The 17,626-nt window shown below is 35.9% G+C and overlaps 3 protein-coding genes across 3 annotated transcripts; all 3 read left to right on the forward strand.

Moving 5' to 3' along the window:
- Positions 1–800: 800 nt before the first annotated feature.
- Positions 801–17,626, forward strand: LOC123547324 (uncharacterized). Its single transcript, XM_045334330.2, has 2 exons — positions 801–1,035; positions 14,488–17,626. The coding sequence occupies exon 2, from the start codon at positions 14,525–14,527 to the stop codon at positions 16,484–16,486; it is 1,962 nt and encodes a 653-aa protein (XP_045190265.2). The 5' UTR covers positions 801–1,035; positions 14,488–14,524; the 3' UTR covers positions 16,487–17,626.
- On the forward strand, positions 4,208–6,702 carry LOC123546268 (uncharacterized). Its single transcript, XM_045332464.2, has 3 exons — positions 4,208–4,908; positions 5,441–5,905; positions 6,340–6,702. The coding sequence occupies exons 1-3, from the start codon at positions 4,429–4,431 to the stop codon at positions 6,472–6,474; spliced, it is 1,080 nt and encodes a 359-aa protein (XP_045188399.2). The 5' UTR covers positions 4,208–4,428; the 3' UTR covers positions 6,475–6,702.
- On the forward strand, positions 6,360–11,043 carry LOC123533412 (uncharacterized). The gene is made up of 4 exons (XM_053551603.1): positions 6,360–6,465; positions 6,962–7,969; positions 8,506–8,621; positions 9,358–11,043. The coding sequence occupies exons 2-4, from the start codon at positions 7,037–7,039 to the stop codon at positions 10,397–10,399; spliced, it is 2,091 nt and encodes a 696-aa protein (XP_053407578.1). The 5' UTR covers positions 6,360–6,465; positions 6,962–7,036; the 3' UTR covers positions 10,400–11,043.

Consider the following 17,626-nt stretch of genomic DNA (forward strand, 5'->3'; position numbering starts at 1 on the left):
ACCTTGACCTTTGAGCTACGGACCTGGGTCTTGCGCGCGACACGTCGTCTTACTGTGGTACACATTCATGCCAAGTTATTTGAAAATCTATCCATCGATGACAAAGATATGGACCGGACACGCCCATCAATGCACTATCCTTTAATGTCTAAGTGTGACCTTGACCTTTGAGCTACGGACCTGGGTCTTGCGCGCGACACGTAGTCTTACTGTGGTACACATTCATGCCAAGTTATTTGAAAATCCATCCATCGATGACAAAGATATGGACCGGACACGAAAATTGCGGACAGACTGACACACCGACAGACGGTTCAAAAACTATATGCCTCCCTTCGGGGGCATAAAAATCAGATTTACGGATTTCGAGGCGGTGAGTTCGATTCCCGTGTAAGACCCATGTTCTCCGTGACGATTTGATAAAACATAATGTGTCTGAAATCATTGGTCTCCCACCTCTGATTCATGTGAATAAGTTGGCAGTTACTGGAGGAGAACAGGTTAATAATGGTACAGAATGCCGGAACACTGGGTATGCTAACTGCACTCTGTAACCGAACTATATTTTTACCATAAACAGATAGACGCCATGTTACGGAAAATCAATAGGCTATAATTAATACATTCCTGTGTTGAAGAGGGATATGTAATTATGATTATATAAACTATACTATTACCATTCTAAACCCAAACACACACATTTACACAAAACCTATACTAGACGGTAAAATAATATATCAATTTTATACGTGTAGTTTGAAAACATCATTGGTTACGGTCATTGATTATGAATGCACTACCAACCAATAAAGAAAATTATGTTTGTCAGGTTAACAATTTGTAGGTCGTTTATTCCTATGTTTATTGATTTCAAACTTGTGCAAGGATAGACAAAACCTTTATTTTATTTCATGTTCTTTGTTGGATTGATTAATATATGTAGGTTAAATGCCTGTCGAGCAATTTTAGTTTGTTTTGTAGGCCTATTGCATTGCATCGTTTCCGAAGTTGAGGGACTAAACTAAAGTTTAAATGGTAAGTAAATTTTTAAGGACACGTCACGGCTGAGATAGTTTAGCATTATTGCAATATACAATCGGTATTAAAATTGTGTTTCTAATACATGTGCTCATTAGATAAATCTATCTATCTTATATCTATGTGAAAATAAGGGATGTATTTTGTATGATTGCAACACTGTGAGTTGCTCTAATTAGTGACAAATGACTGAAACAATAGGAATTCGTACGAGACTTGGATAGACAAAACGACAGTGAGGTAACAATATACTCTTATATTGTTTTTATTCACGAGTGTTTTTATTCACGAGTTGTAAGCTACAATATAGAATATAATTTTTAAGAAAATCAAACTGGAAGTTAGAAATAACAGAAAAAAAATAATTAGGTCATGAGTCATTATATACCTGTCAAAATTTGTCATTAGTTTTCACGAGCTTTCAAAATTATTTTTATCTCTCTATCCTGCAAATGCATTGTTTTTGTAAGTATCTTGGTCGGATATTGTAGTGTGTAACTTACTTTACATTCCACATTAAGGTTTAGGAGTATATATCACCAAAACACAGAAATATTTTATAAACGAACAACATCGTTACCAATATTTTACCTGACCATTACATGTTCTGCCGTACTGTCCCGTACTGAAAATGTTCTGAAAAAGTTGTCCCCATCAAAACAAACATGTGTAACAGTTCCTTGAAAAAGGTGAGTTTTTAAAAGCGCTTGACTGTCTGGAAGTGGGGCCTGTTTAAACAGTTCTTTTTTCGGAATTCAATGCTTATATGAGTATACTGACACTTGTTTTGTAGAGTAATATAAGTAATATACACGCTATCATTACAAAAACAACAAAACAAGTGTCAGTATATTAATATAAACATTGAATTCCGAAAACAAGACTGCCTAAATGGGACCCACCTCCGGGCAGTCAAACGCCTTCAAAAGTTCACCATTTTCAAAGAACTGTTATACATGTTAGTTTTGATTCATTTGCAATCGCATGCGAGTGTTGAAATTTCACATAATTAAGTGGACACACAGTTTTCAGCAATTGTTTATTTTTATTTCTTTACAAATGGCATTCATTTTCAAAGGGGGACAACTTTTTCAGAATATTTTCAGTACGGGACAGTACGGCAGAACATGTAATGGCTAAGTAAAATATTGGTAACGATGTTATTCGTTTATGAAATATTTCTGTGTTTTGGTGATATACTCCTAAACCTTAATATTTGTGCTTGAAATTGCTTTGTTGAGCTCATGGAAGTCACATGTGAATTTCTATTGTTTTAGTTTATTGTCTGTTATAAAGGTACCAAACCTCAATATTAAGATGTAAGAATTGTTCCTTTCTGGTAGACAAAGACAACTATTTGGTTGAATCATAACATAACGGTTTTTGGAAAGAACTGAATATTCTCTGGGTTTTTTTTTTGTTATTCACCGGAAATTCAAAACGTGAGTGAGTGAGTGAGTTGGGTTTTACGGCGAACCGACACAAAATGGTCATATATCGCCGAGAAGAAGTCATATTGCAAACGCCAACTGTAAAGCATAAACATTGATAAAAAATGTAAAGCATACCCAAAAACATTCATGTAAAAATGTAAAGAACACTATGAGTAATGTAAAACATATCTAAAAGCATCCATGTAAAAATGTAAAGCATATCTAAAACAGTTATGTAAAAATGTATATACGTGTGTGTTAAAATATCAGCAGCACACATAATAATATTGCAAGATGTGAACAAAAATATGAAATGTTAGATTTTTTTTATATATTCCTATCTGCTTTAAAAGCGATAAAATATTTCCGACTGAAACGTTTTCAAATCACTCTTTCAAAGATTGAACGTCATAATATGTACCGTGCTGTGTAACAAAGTCCACACAGTCGATTAGAATATGTGTAATAGTTAGCGGTGTTTGACATGGTACACATTCGGGTTGATCTTCTTTATTCAAAAGGTAAGAATGAGTCAAACGGGTATGACCTATTCGACAACGAGAAAGAACAACTTCCTCTCTGCGAACAGATCTGTTCCCTTGGTGCCATTTCCCTAGAGTAGGCTTGATATCATGAAGTTTATTGAATGAAGCATTGTTCCATGACGATTGCCATTTAGATAAAATGTATTTCTTTATATTGGGCCTAAAATCGGTATGTGGTAATTTCAAATTAGATTGCGATAATAAAAGGGATTTCTTTGCTGCAATATCAGCATCCTCGTTTCCATGAATACCAACATGACTAGGAATCCAACAAAATATAATAAACTTTTTAAAAGATAGTTCTTGAAACCTCAGAAGAATATTTTGAATGAATGGATTTTCCATATTTCGGTTATGAATTGACTGTAAAACAGAAAGCGAGTCGGAAAAGACAATAAATTTTTCTTTACTATTTTTTTATATAAAATTTAGAGCTAAATCAATAGCTTTGGCCTCGGCTGAAAATATTGTTGCATTATTTGGCAAACGTAATTTTGATTGATGAAGGAGGCTGACAGCGACACAGCCACCTTTGATTCATCTTTTGAACCGTCTGTGTAAATTGCAAAATAGTCCTTGTAAGTTGATTTGATTTCATGATATTTGGACTTGAATATTTTAGGGTTTGTTTCAGACTTTCTAAAGGCAGTTTGCAAATCGAAAGGAACTGTAGCGGTATGAAGGGTCCATGGTGGTGTATCTGGAATTGAATTTTCTTTAATACTATCGAATTCAAAGTCAGTTTCATTCATAGAAGATTTTATTCGAAATCCAAACGGTTTGATTCGTTTTGGTTTTTCCTCATATGAATCAGAGTACTTTGGTTTAAAAATAATTTCATAAGCAGGGTTGGATTTGTTGTCAGTCACTCTTAAAGCATATTGCAATGAAAGGTTTTCTCGGCGTGTGTAAAGAGATGGTTCGTTTGCTTCAGAATATAAACATTCAACTGGCGATGTTCGGAATGCACAAAGAGCAATACGAAGACCTTGATTATGGATGGTATCTAACATTTGTAAATAAGATTCTCTTGCGGAACCATAAAATATACAACCGTAATCAAGCTTAGATCTAATTAAAGCCCTATAAAGTCTTAATAAAACCGTGCGATCGGCTCCCCAGTCAATATTTGAAATTACCTTTAAAAGATTCAATGACTTCAGACATTTGGCTTTCAAGTATTTTATATGCGGCACCATTCTCATTCATCAGATGTTCGACATGGTACCCGAGACGAACCTCTGATTTATTTCTCGTATTTTCTTGGTGGGCATGCGTATTGGTCGCTAAAACCGGAAGTAAAATAAGCCAATCAAATTTCTCCTTACAAAAACAGCTGATTGACCCGGATTGACCCGCCATATTGGAAAACCCCGATACGGATGAACAAAAATAGCTTTAAAAAATGAATAATGACGTCAGAAAAAGACTGTGGTTTGTGTAAAACTGCAATAAATGTGAAATCCTCTTACCGGAAGTATAAAAAATTATCTCAGGAAACAAAAACATTCCTAATTAACTGTGGATATACGAACGTTGAGTATGTATGCTCCCGGTGCTTTTATCGCCTGACTCGCGTGGATAAAACCAAGGCAAATTTCGAGACAGAACTGTCCCATTTTATTATTAAAAAACGGGAAACTCCATCGAAGAATAAGACTTCAGAAATAACTGTTTCATCCAGAACACCTAGTAAACCACGATTACTTTGTAAACGCAAAATTCTGTCGACCCCTCCCAGACAGCTGAAAAAGTTGAAACCCGATACATGCAGGACAGAGGAGCGTGTTGTTGGCTCGGACGTTCATGTAGAAAGTAAATCGACAGCAAAGAAGCAAGAATGGTTGAAAAGGGGAAGACGTCTGTCCTTCACTTCTGACTCTTATGTGCAGGTAAAATTATCTCTTTTGACACTGCAACTAACAAAAGTGTCTGACATCAAATCATTTGTCCTTAATATTGTGGGTTTGAAACATTGATAACTTAACAGAGAAGTCTTACTCATCTGTCTTATCAGGATTTTCTGTTTATTTTTGTCATCCCTCTAAAATGGAGGACAACGACCATCCAAAAATATTACTAAACTGATTGACGCACTCAGATGGTCAGTCGATCAGCTCAGGTGCCGGCTAACAGATCTATGTATGGTTCTATCTCAACCATGCATGATCTAAGTTTGTGTAAGTGTGAATAACAAGATCAAATATTCTGAACAGAAAGTGGTTGGAAATGCTGCGTTTTACGCTCATTCTTGAATTATACTGGCATTTTTAACTTGGTCGAGGGTAGAAATAAATTAATTGTTAATAATTTGTTTGTAATTTCTGAAAAACTGTATGACTGTCTGTGATACTGTTCTGAGCAACAGTATTATGTCAGCAAGCCGTTTAATTTATATTACACATAATATGCATTACATTTCAGATCTCTATAAAGACGAGCAATGGCCAGATTAAGAATTCCCGTGTGGTAAACAAAAGCTTGCAGACAGTATGTTCAGCCATAGCGAATAAAAGAAGTGTGCAACAAATTTGTAAGACAATATTTAAAGAAGGAGAACTACGGAACATACTACAGAAATTATTTCTTTACGGTTTAGCGCTTGAGTGTCGTGAAATAGTTAAAAAGAGTTCTAAAAGTGATCTGCAGTCAAAACAACCAATAGACTTAGTGAATATAAACTTAGAAAAGGTAGAAGAGTCTTGGCTGCTAAGTGGTTCCCTTCTAGTACCAACTTTGGCTGCTGTAGCGGGCAAAGCAGACAGTCAGAAACTAACGCCCGATGTGATATTCAGTGGTGCAAGTCTCTTACGGAGCCGCAATCAAGGATATAGTTTACTTCATCATGCAGTTGGTTTGCTGTTAGATCATGGAGGTGCTACGGATAAGGTAATTTTGATATGCAATTTCAGATTTGTCAAATATATATACAATGGAAGCACGGGTTTGTCAGTTAAAAAATTTGATATGATTCTAATGAAGTTTTTGGAGCTTTTTAATCGGCTTTACTTCCCCGTGGAGGACGAATGAGTTCAGACACAATGTCTTAAAATTTATCAATTGTCATTATGGAGAAAATACACTTTGCCCGGGAATTGTACTCAAGACCCTGTGATCTGTAGATCTGAGCACTCCCAGGAGAAGCAGGATTGTCAAAACCAATGCTAACAAAATTGATGGTTTCAGAGCTTTAAACCGGTGTTCTGCTCTTTTTCTTTGAGAAAAATGTTTGTAGTCATGACACTTTTCTTTACCTTATCTGTGAATGACTGTGTCCAGTTTTATTGCATGATTTGCATCATGTATTGTTGTTCTTTTTGCAGACTATTGAAATTGGTCAGAAACTTGGGATATGTGTAGCCCCTAACACAGTTTACGCAAAGAAGAGAGAACTGGCTTCCTTTCACAGTGCTGAGTTGGAAGATTCTATGCAAGTTCCAGTTAAGAAGGTATGGTAAAATTTTCAGCAATATAGAGGATTGTCAGCTGAAAACACCGTGTATAGATATAAACATGAGATAAGATTGTTACACAGGCATATATACTAGGACATCAAGTAGAATTGCATGACTTCTTACATAAATCACAGGTCCATAGTTCATACTATTAACCAGTCCATTCAACACCGAAGTCAAAAATTTAAGAAAAATATGATGCAGATTTATTTCTTATGCTCTGTAATAAAACAGTTTCTGAAAAGTTTGCTGGTCAATAGTAAAATGTTGACTCAATAGTATTTGCCGTCATGCCTTGGACAACAGTATTCATTTATTCAATGGCTTGCTAGTCGGTAGTCAAAACAACTGCTCCAGACTCTTGACTGGTAAGCTATTCATTGTGTTTAATTACATATTACAAAAGAAATGAGTTTTTTATAGTTTTATTTTCACTTTTTTACTTTTTAATGTTAATTTTCTGTAACTTAATACTTATTCTTTTTTATAGATTTAGACCGCATATACTAGAGAGAAATGTACTTCGGGTGGTGTTGTTTGGAGTAGCAAAACACTGGACTACGCAATGGGTCAGAAGATTTTTAATTCAGTACTGTCCTCGCAACCATCTGTATCACTGCAGCAGCCGTACCAGTTCTTAACAACCGTTGATGTAACAAGCACCACTGTGAAACCAAAAACACCCGGAAACCCATCTGGCTGCATGAGTGTGTATACAACAACTTTAACCGGACCTTCAGTACTTACAGCAAACACCCGACCATTGCCAGAAGTGAGTAAGACAGTGGATACCGATATTTCAAGTTCTTTTCAGACACAGTTTGGACCCTATACCACAGCTTCAAGTCATGGAATTCCACATATGGGAGGTAATTGTATGCCTTTCGACATCATAGGTGACAACTTTGATATCTCAGTAAACCCCAATGAGATGACAAAAGACAGCCAAAGGCAGAGTCTTCACTGGTTCCTTTATTGTAAGTTACAGAAAAGAGTACATGCTGACCACTTACCGGATAATGGACAAACAGCAAATATATCTGAAGTACCAAATAGTGTTTATGTTCCAACAAGCACAGATTCAAATACAATGAAAAGTGACTTTGTATATTATATGGCTAAAACTGCATGTCAATACATAGATTTTCTTAAACCAAGTGAGTCGGTGTTAGAGGACTATCTTCAGCATGCCCACATGAAGGAAATGTCAGAGAAGAGTCAGTGTAGCTTATGTGAGTTAATTGACAGATCAGAAAATGACAGCGAAGGGATTATCACTATCCTGGATAGAATTCAAAGAAAGGTTGTACCACACACACACACACACACACAAAATCCAGAAGTCATACAGAACGTTGTATTTGGTGGTGATGTCCTTACAAATGAACGTGCTTACAGCGCTCAGCTGGCAATGTCCAATGGAAATACGAACTACGACAGGTTAGGTGGCTTCATTCACCGCCCAGAGGGTTTCCACAGAATCATAAATTTTGTTCAGGTATATACACATCTGTACTTAGAAAAATATAAGAGTGTCATTATTTTGAAGGCATCTAAAGAATGCATAAGTATTTAGAACATTTTAATGAAAAAAAGTTCAAATATCATTCAAGTTCAATGAGATGGATTTTGAGGTTGTGAATTTCAGCCCGGCTTAGGTGTCCTTTCTCAGCCACTTTAATAGTAAACATTTTATCTGAAATCATCTGTCCTCCACCTCTGTTGGTGGAGAAGATGGCTGTTAATTGTGGAGAACAGGTTGGTACTGGTATGGGATTCAGGGACACTGGTTAAGTAATTCCAGAACCGTGTAAAATAGTGCAGAAGAAAACATTCCGGCCTTACGTCATTTTTTTACATACCTTTTATAAACAAATACTGAATGAACAACCATTGATGAAGTTTTGGATTAAATAGAAAAAAATGTAGATCAGTATTAAGTGTTTTTCTATTTTAAACATTATATCACTGACAACATAAAATTAATTCTAAATAAGCATTGATGTAATATGATTGTTTTCACCTGCTTTTTAGATGATTTATCAGACGTTCTACAAACAGTCGGCAGATAGAGGGACGCTGTGGCAGCTGAGAAATGTAGTAAATAGGAGAGACGTCAGTGGCCCAAAAGAAGTTGTTCAAAAATTAAGGTAAAATATAGAAAATATTTAACAGGTGCTGCAGTCAGTCAGTTCTGACACTTGGTTTAAACATTTCTGAGAGTTAATAAGTTCTTTTATCGCATGTTTGATGTCGCGGGAATGTAATAAAGCCATTAAATAAAAATGATAATACACTAGTGTAATAAAGCTTTGACGTCAACGTCATTTGTAGTATAGGCGACGCCGGTCAAATTATCTTGTTTATATAGTAAAAGAAAGTGGAATTTTTGATGTTTCGACAAAAAGGCTAACATGTGATAAAAAGAATATTATGTTTGTGACTTTCCGCATTCAGTTTATCAAACTTGTTGAATAAAATTGATAAAATGCTCGACAGAGCCTCGCATTATATTATTTTATTCAACTCGTTCAATAAATGCAATATGAAAAGACACTCATGTAATATCCTCTATTTGCAGTTCATACATTAATGACAAGTTAAATTCTTGCTTTTCAGGCCTGATTGTCTCACAAAGTTGAAGTCTTTAAAAATATCTTTAATATGAATATAATGATATATGATTAATGTTAATTTGACTTATTTCTATCGAATGAAATTATGCAAAAATTAAAAAGAGTGCATCACAATTTTCAGACTGGAAAAGAAGAATTTTCAAAAGTTTTAAAGAAATGGCTGAAACACTGATTTACAAAGTGATACTATGTGTTGCAGTAATATTTTTTCAACTGTTGTAATATTTCCATTTCTGTATTTTGTTTATAGACCACATCAGACCTTCATTGAGGATACTCTTGATGCCCACATAGTCGCCGCAACCCTGAGACACTTTGGGATGGCTACTTGTGAAGACAAACCAACTCGGAACTGTCCGCACCCATTACTCCCGCACAGTGGGCAACAGAAGCAGTGGATAGATAAGCAGTTTAGTGCCATTTTCGAGGAAGAAATTGCTGACAGTATGAACGTGTTTGATGAATTAGCCAGTGAAATGGATAATCATGACCGAGAGTTTTTCCTAGTAGAGGAAATGAAAGGTGAGGAATTATATAAGTGTTCAGAGTGCGGAAAAACATACAAACGAGAAAAGGGGATGAAAAAACATTTGACAAATGTCCATAAGTGGGAATTCATGAAGGAGGCAAAGAAGGATACAAATAGTAAAGCAAAGACATCACCAGTTGCAAGTGAAATTGACAGTTGTTTTCTGTTTTTTGCATTGTTGATGAGAAGCACAGTTGAAGCATTTAAACATGACGATGGAGAACGCGCGGCTAGGAACATTAAGTATGAATACATTCTTGCAGGAATTGGGGGGCACACAAAATATCGACTTTGGTTGTGGCGAATGCTAGCATACATGAACTGTTTACTATCTCCTCGTCTGTCGTACGAGTGCAAATGGAACATATCTGCAAACATGATTGGGGGACATGCAGGAAATATCCCAAATGACAACTTAGTGGAAATTTCAGTTGAGACAGTGAAGAAAAAACTTAAAACACAGGGTGCCAATGTGACATTTAAGTCAGCCCAAACAGCCTGTCAAACAATTCAGCCCCTAGCTGTAATAAAAAGTGTGCTTGAAAAACAGTGTAAGGCTGTGATAAAAAGTGGCAAGCATGTGAAAAAGAACAAACAGAATGACATAGTAGATATGGTGCAACAGCTTATGCTCGTTAATAAAGTGCAAAATGTACAAGGATTTGAGGGTGTAATTTTACCTTTGAACAAAGTTCATAGTCATGATATAAACAAGTGGCTGTTAGACCAGAAGAAAAGGGCAAAGACTGAAATGACTGTGTAAAAACAAGTTTGCAGATAGATATGACATTATCGCTAATTTTGGGTATATTTGCTACCAAGGAATCTATTTACTGCAAATGTTATAGAGATAAGAATTGCCTTTGTACGTTATACTGAAATGTTCATTATCAGTGTAAAATTTTACGCATTTATAGTGTTTGAATGCAACACTGACCTTTTTTTTCTAAGGGTGACCTTTCCAGATAGGTTTTACTGTAGTGAACTTTTTTTATACTTCTTTAATTTCGTTTCATAAAGAAGTATGAATTTACAGTGTGTTGGGTGCTCAAGTGGAGTTTCACTGTATTTACAACTTGTATGATAATATACATCATACACTAAATACATTTTTTTAAATAATTTCAGTCATGCCTCTTATTTTAAATTTTGTTCCTTTTTCCAAAAAAGTTTACATCTTAAGTTACCACTTATATGATAACATTTTAAGTTGTGTAAAAAGAATTTTAGCCTGTGTATTTGAACAAAGTTTTATAAGCAACTCTTTTCATCAAGTACCTGCTAATTCAGGTCATAACTTTGTACCATGTGTAAATTAAATGTAAAAATACATAACAGAACTTTTTTGACACCCGCATTTTTACTGTTTGTATTGTAAATAAATTAATTTGTTGTAAAATGTATGGATTAATATGTTCTACTGGGGTACCATGGTAGACATCTGGTTTGCGAGAATGATGCGCACAAACGAAAGCTTTTTATCAAAGATAACACCAAGAAATATTGCTTCATCAACAACGGGTATTTTGTACCATTTAGAGAAAGCTCAGGGTCACAATGATGTTTCGGTAATTGGCAAAAGTGGACACATTGAGTTTTCGATTGGGAAAATTTAAACCCATTTTCCATGGCCCAAGTTTGAACTCTATTCAAACACTGTTGTAATTGGCGTTCAATCGTACGCATATTTTTTGAACGATAACATATCAAACATTTCACAATATTATTAATTTTGATGCTAAAAAGTGTGACAGATAAAATTGAACCTGACACGTACTTTAAAACTTCGATCAGATAAAAATTGTGATATAAATGTTGGCAGACGACCTTTTAAACCTATGTCGTTAAGATCATTCATAATACCATATTTCTATGTAGTGTCATAAGCTTTTTCTAAATTGAAAAAGACAGACACTAAATGCTCTTTTTTAATAAATGTTTTGTTTTGTTTGGTTTTGGGTTTAACGCCGTTTTTCAACAGTATTTCAGTCATGTAACGGCGGGCAGTTAACCTAACCAGAGTTCCTGGATTCTGTACCAGTACAAACCTGTTCTCCGCAAGTAACTGCCAACTTCCCCACATGAATCAGAGGTGGAGGACTAATGATTTCAGACACAATGTCGTTTATCAAATAGTCACGGAGAACATACGCCCCGCCCGGGGATCGAACTCACGACCCTGCGATCCGTAGACCAACGCTCTACCTACTGAGCTAAGCGGGCGGGCTTTTTAATAAATGCATCACGAATAAAATTTTCCAGTCGAACAAGATGATCGGTTGTGCTGCGTTGTTTGCGAAAGCTGCTTTGAAAGTTTGTAATTAGGCCTTGCGATTCGAGGTACCAAACTAGTCCAGAATTAATCATACGTTCTAGAGTTTTACATAAACAACTAGTAAGAGCTATCGGTCTATAATTACTTGGGTTCGTGCTTTTCCGGGTTTTTGTATGGGAATAACAATAGCTTCTCTCCAGGAGTCTGGAAAAATACCAGTTTTCCATGTAATATTGTAGATTTCAAAGAGAATGTCTAATGATTCTTGTGGTAAGTGTTTTAAAAGCTGATAATGTATTTGGTCTGGACCAGCTGCAGTATCATGACATTTGTCTAGACAGTCAATCAACTCTGTGATCGAAAAAGGTTTATTATAATCTTCCTCATAATTTGAATCAAAATTCAGAGGTTTGCTTTCCTTAGTTAATTTAATGTTTTGAAATCTTTGGTCATAATTATGCGAAGAAGAGTTTTTTGAAAAAGCTTCACCAAGAGCATTTACAATGTCTTCTTTGGTCGATGCAGTAGTATGGTCAGATTGTTTAAGATGAGAAACATTTGAAGTTTTTCCTTTTCCACTTATTTTACGAATCATTTCCCACACTTTTATACCGATGACCTAGAATTAAGTTTAGAAACGTATGAATGCCAGGAATTTTTCTTTGCTTGACATCACCTTAAATACAGATAACTAAAATAAGTTTGGCAGAAGCTCTTTACTGCAGATGAAAAGCATTTTAATGTATTTTGTATCCTAATCATAATGTATTCATAATTATCTTAATTCAATATTTACATTTGAAAATAGTGTAACTCGCATTACACAATTTTATGTTTGGGAAAATAATTGAGTTTGTATAAATCTAGACTAAAATATGAAATAAACAAGAGCTCGTCGAACACGAAATGCTCCCCCCACCCCCATTGGTGCATTCAGTAATTGCACAAGGAACATAAATTATTTGCTCACTGTAAACAAAAGTTCTAAGGTTCTGGTTCAATGTGACATTGACCTTTGACCGATTGACCTCAACATCATCAGAGGTCATCTCCTGGTCATGATCAACCTCCCTATCAAGTTTAGTGATCCTAGGCCCAAGCGTTCTCAAGGTATCGTCTGGAAAGTGTTTAACTGTGCCGGGTCAATGTGACCTTGACCTTTAGCCTACAGATCCCAAAAGCTATAGGGGTCATCTGCAGGTCATGACCAACCTCCCTTTCAAGTTTCATGATCCTAGGCCCAAGCATTCTCAAGTTATTGTCTGGAAACAGTTTAAATGTTCCGGGTCACTGTAACCTTGACCTTTAATCTACTGACCTTAAAATCAATAGGGGTCATCTGCTGGTCATGATGAACCTCACTATCATCTTTCATGACCCTTGGCCGAAGCGTTCTCAAGTTATCGTCCAGAAACCGTTTTAACTGTTCCTGGCTAATCTGACCTTGAATTTTGACCAAATGACCTCAAAATCAATAGGGGTCATCTGCCGATCATGATCAATTTCCCTATTAATTTTCCTGATCCTAGGCCCAAGCCTTCTAGAGTTATCGCCCGGAAACCGTTTTACTGTTCCTGGTCACTGACCTTTACCTTTGACCTACTGACCTCAAAAACAGTTGGGGTCATCTGCTGGTCATGACCAACCTTCACGACCCTAGGCCCAAGCAATCTTGTTATCATCCGGAAACCGTTTAACTGTTCCGGGTCACTGTGACCTTGAACTTTGATATACTGACCTCAAAAATCAATAGGGGTCATCTGATGGTCATGAACAACCTCCCTATCTTCTTTCATGATCCTACGCCCAAGCATTCTTGAGTTATCATCCGGAAACCGTTTAACTGTTCAGGGTCACTGTGACCTTGACCTTTGACATACAGATCTCAAAACCAATCGGGGTCATCTGCAGGTGATGATCAACCTTCATATCGACTATCATGATCCCAGGCCCAAGCGTTCTTGAGTTATCATCCGGAAACGGATTGGTCTACAGACCGACCGACCGACATACCGACCGACATCTGCAAAACAATATACCCTTCCCTTTACATTTTTACATGGATGTTTTTAGATATGTGTTACTTTACTCATAGTGTTCTTTACATTTTTACATGGATGCTTTTGGGTATGCTTTACATTTTTACATCAATGTTTATGCTTTACAGTTGGCGTTTGCAATATGACTTCTTCTCGGCGATATATGACCATTTTGTGTCGATTCGCCGTGAAACCCAACTCACTCACTCACTCTTCGAAGGGAGCATAATAATGAATCAATGATGTATACGTTACGGTAAAATAGGGTGATTAATTCATAATGCTATGCATTGATCTGACACTACAGCTATAAAACAAATAATGCACCTCCCCGCACTTGTTTTCACTTAAAAGTAATTCTGAGTTGTAAAACCCGTGTGCAATGCTATAAAACAGTTTCAGAACACAGTTACTTATTAATTTCAAGATTATGATTAAAGCAATGATTCTATTCTAGGGTTTTCAGACTTGTCTCCATTGTGAGTAACGAAAATATATAGAGAATACATGACTGTGAATATGTATATTTTGTTTCAGATTACCAGGCGTCATTGAGCTTCGAGGCTGAACCACAATGGCCGCAAGCAAAACCAGTTTGTGTGCACCATGCGAATCCCGAGGTACTTCCTTAAAAGCTGTAAAGTACTGTGAAACATGCCGAGAACCATTATGTAAACATTGTGCCGAACTACACAAAGCTTTTAAAGCCACAAAGAACCACAAATTGGTTAAATCTGGAGAACAACAGTCGTTGAAAATAACTTGTGATTTAGATAATTTCCAGATGTGTGCACAACACCCAAACAAGCAAACTGAATTTTACTGCGGAGATCATAGTTTATTATTGTGCAGTCTGTGTTTGTTAAAATCTGAAGCGCACAAACATTGTAACAAAGTAGTTGAAATGGAAATTGCTGGAAAGGCCTTTACTGATAGTCAGTTTACAAACAAAATCAGAGATGCTTGCTTAAAAAATGCTGAATCAGCAGAAAGCACTATAACTGAAATTAAAGCAGCTAAGGCATATACAAGTGATAGCTTAAAAGTTTTACGTAGCGAACTTGAAAGCGTACGTTCAAAAATGCTTGATGCATTTGACCGTCAAACGAATCATATCATCCAAGTAATTTCTGGTGACCTTCTCCACAATAGTAGTACATGTGATGAAGCGTTTCATGATCTGAGAAGTCTTGCAAATATGGCTGTAGAAAATGAAAATGCGTTTGAAAACATAATTAATAATGGAGCTGCAGTTGATGTGTTTCGAGGCGCCTTTTCTATTCTCCGACAGTGTAAAGATTTCAAGAAAGAAATAGAACAGATTAAACGAAAATGTTCTCGTCTGACTGTTACATTTGAAAAATCTGATCTTGTTAACAGATTAGAAAAAGAACAAAATCCGTTACTATTCTGTAAAGTGGAGAAGGTTGCTTTCGAAAATTCCAATTCCTGCTCGGATCAGCTGAATCTAGATTTCAAACAATGCATATCTAAAATACCAAATGAGATTGTGAATATCAGAATGATAAGCAATAGTCACGAACTAGTTGGAAAAAGTGATTCAGTCCAAGCCATTAGTATGCCGCCAGCGGGTTCTACTCAAGATTTAGGATCAACGAGGAGTGATGCAGCTTTAGGAAAAGAATTTGGAGAAGTAAAATCATTCCAAAAACAACTGCCAAAGAAGGTTCCTGTTGTTTCAAGTACTTCTCCTTCCGTTTATAAACTATCTTACTGCCGAGGATTTCACGTAGAACTTTCAGATGATAGGATTCCATGGTTCAGTGGAATAGTTTGCCTTCCGGATGAAAGACTTATCTTGTCTGATTGCAGGTATTCGCGAATAATCATGGTTAGAAATACCACGTGCGTCGCAGAAAAAAATATCCAATACATACCTGGAAATCTAACTCTTTTCAACGATCTCCTTGCTGTTTGCCTCATGAAAACAAATAAGGTGTTCTTCATGAAAATAGGAGAGGATTATCTCATAAAAGACAGATGTATACAAACTAGATTTCATCCAAAATGCTTACAAGCAGTAGACGACCATCGGATACTGGTTTCCTGTCAAGATAGGGAGAAGGATTGGTATTTGGATATTATTACCATTCAAGGACTTGAATGCCGAACTGCTGGTATAAAATTGAATGGATTTTATGATGGTTTTAAACTTGCTGTTCAACATTGTTCGGATGCAGCAAACAACTTTAGAATCATTCAGTACTGTGGAGTTAGTGACAGATTGCAATGCTTTAACCAGGACGGCGGTTCCTTCCTGTTTAGATGCAATGTTGACCGTATCTCATCCGTATTAACAAACTCGGATGGGTACATATTTGTTATTCGGTACACAGGCGAAATTCAGGTATTGTCTCCTGATGGAACGTTCGTAACGGGTCTTCATAGATCAGTTATGCATAAAGCTTATTTCGCAGCATTTAATGATTCAATGAACAAACTATATGTAACAACATACAAAAGTCCGCTGGTGCATGTCGTGGACGTAAAGCGAAATAAACAAAATAATAATTAAACAAAAACACAAATAAATCAAATTTTGGTAACCATGAACAATATTATGTTAAGTGGATTCAGTTTTGTTTAACTCCCTGGGGCCGAAATGCGACTGTAGGCGTTATATTTTCTACCCCTGTAGCGTCGATATGTGACTATACGCGCGTTATCAGGACTCCCCAGGACGGCGATTGACGAGTATAGTCGCGGCACCGACATAATTTTAGATAATGTTGACAAAGGCAAAATTACTTTGCATACTGGCTATTATTTCTTTGATGTAATAATTACTAGTTGTGCTAATAATTAGTTCCATTGTTAAAATAAATGTATGTAACTATGCGGTAATGTAAATGGAATAAAAAGACGATCTCCGCTGTGTTTCGTTCATACTGTATTTCAAAAGAGTAAAAAAATGTCGTCGGCCAGAGATCTTTCTTAAAATGAAGAAAATATTTATTTATTATAATGCTGATTCTGGAATATCAGTTCCGTCGGATGATGATTCCGACAATGCGATTCCATTATCAGACAAATGAATGGTTGAAGGCTGAAATATTGGTACACTTACATTACATACGATACAAATGGACAAAAAATAACACAACAAAACATGTTTCATAAAATATAAAGAAGTATATGTAAATAAATGCATGTTTGTAAATTTAATAATTATTCAAAGATGGGTGTAAATATTACAACTTAACTGTCTCAGCGCGTGACATACAACATTTGTGTACATGTTTAGAAATAGATTATACATAAAAAAACCCACTGATATTCACACAATAACGGGTGTAAGTTTAAGTAATGTTGATGTAAATATTCAGTGTTTATGATGCATTTCTAATGGGAATTTAATGTTCAAGTATCTATTAAACGCAGTAGGTGTGTTAAAATTATGAATATTTCGAAGTGAAAATTTTGTTCTATTTGAATATACGAAATTGGATATAAAAAATATTTGTTCAAACTTCGAATAATTTGTAAGTTTTTTTCAATTTACACCCAAGTTAATTTCCCTGCATGATTTCAACTGACTGTATGCGAGTGTGATTATGATAAGGTTAGATAATGTTCTTCGACGTCAGGTGGTAATTCTTATCCCGCCGCAGCAGGTATGTTACGATATCGGCCTCAGGGAGTTAATTAAAATGAA

The sequence above is a fragment of the Mercenaria mercenaria genome, chromosome 9 (assembly GCF_021730395.1).
Source record: "Mercenaria mercenaria strain notata chromosome 9, MADL_Memer_1, whole genome shotgun sequence".
NCBI lineage: Eukaryota > Metazoa > Mollusca > Bivalvia > Venerida > Veneridae > Mercenaria > Mercenaria mercenaria.

Excerpts from the sequence above, each read along its gene's own strand:
- LOC123547324 (XM_045334330.2), top strand. The coding sequence starts at position 14,525 with ATGGCCGCAAGCAAAACCAGTTTGTGTGCACCATGCGAATCCCGAGGT.
- LOC123533412 (XM_053551603.1), top strand. The coding sequence starts at position 7,037 with ATGGGTCAGAAGATTTTTAATTCAGTACTGTCCTCGCAACCATCTGTA. Across the intron at positions 7,970-8,505 it reads GAATCATAAATTTTGTTCAG|ATGATTTATCAGACGTTCTA; the intron begins GTATATACACAT and ends CCTGCTTTTTAG. Across the intron at positions 8,622-9,357 it reads GAAGTTGTTCAAAAATTAAG|ACCACATCAGACCTTCATTG; the intron begins GTAAAATATAGA and ends TTTTGTTTATAG.
- LOC123546268 (XM_045332464.2), top strand. The coding sequence starts at position 4,429 with ATGACGTCAGAAAAAGACTGTGGTTTGTGTAAAACTGCAATAAATGTG. Across the intron at positions 4,909-5,440 it reads CTTCTGACTCTTATGTGCAG|ATCTCTATAAAGACGAGCAA; the intron begins GTAAAATTATCT and ends ATTACATTTCAG. Across the intron at positions 5,906-6,339 it reads ATGGAGGTGCTACGGATAAG|ACTATTGAAATTGGTCAGAA; the intron begins GTAATTTTGATA and ends TTCTTTTTGCAG.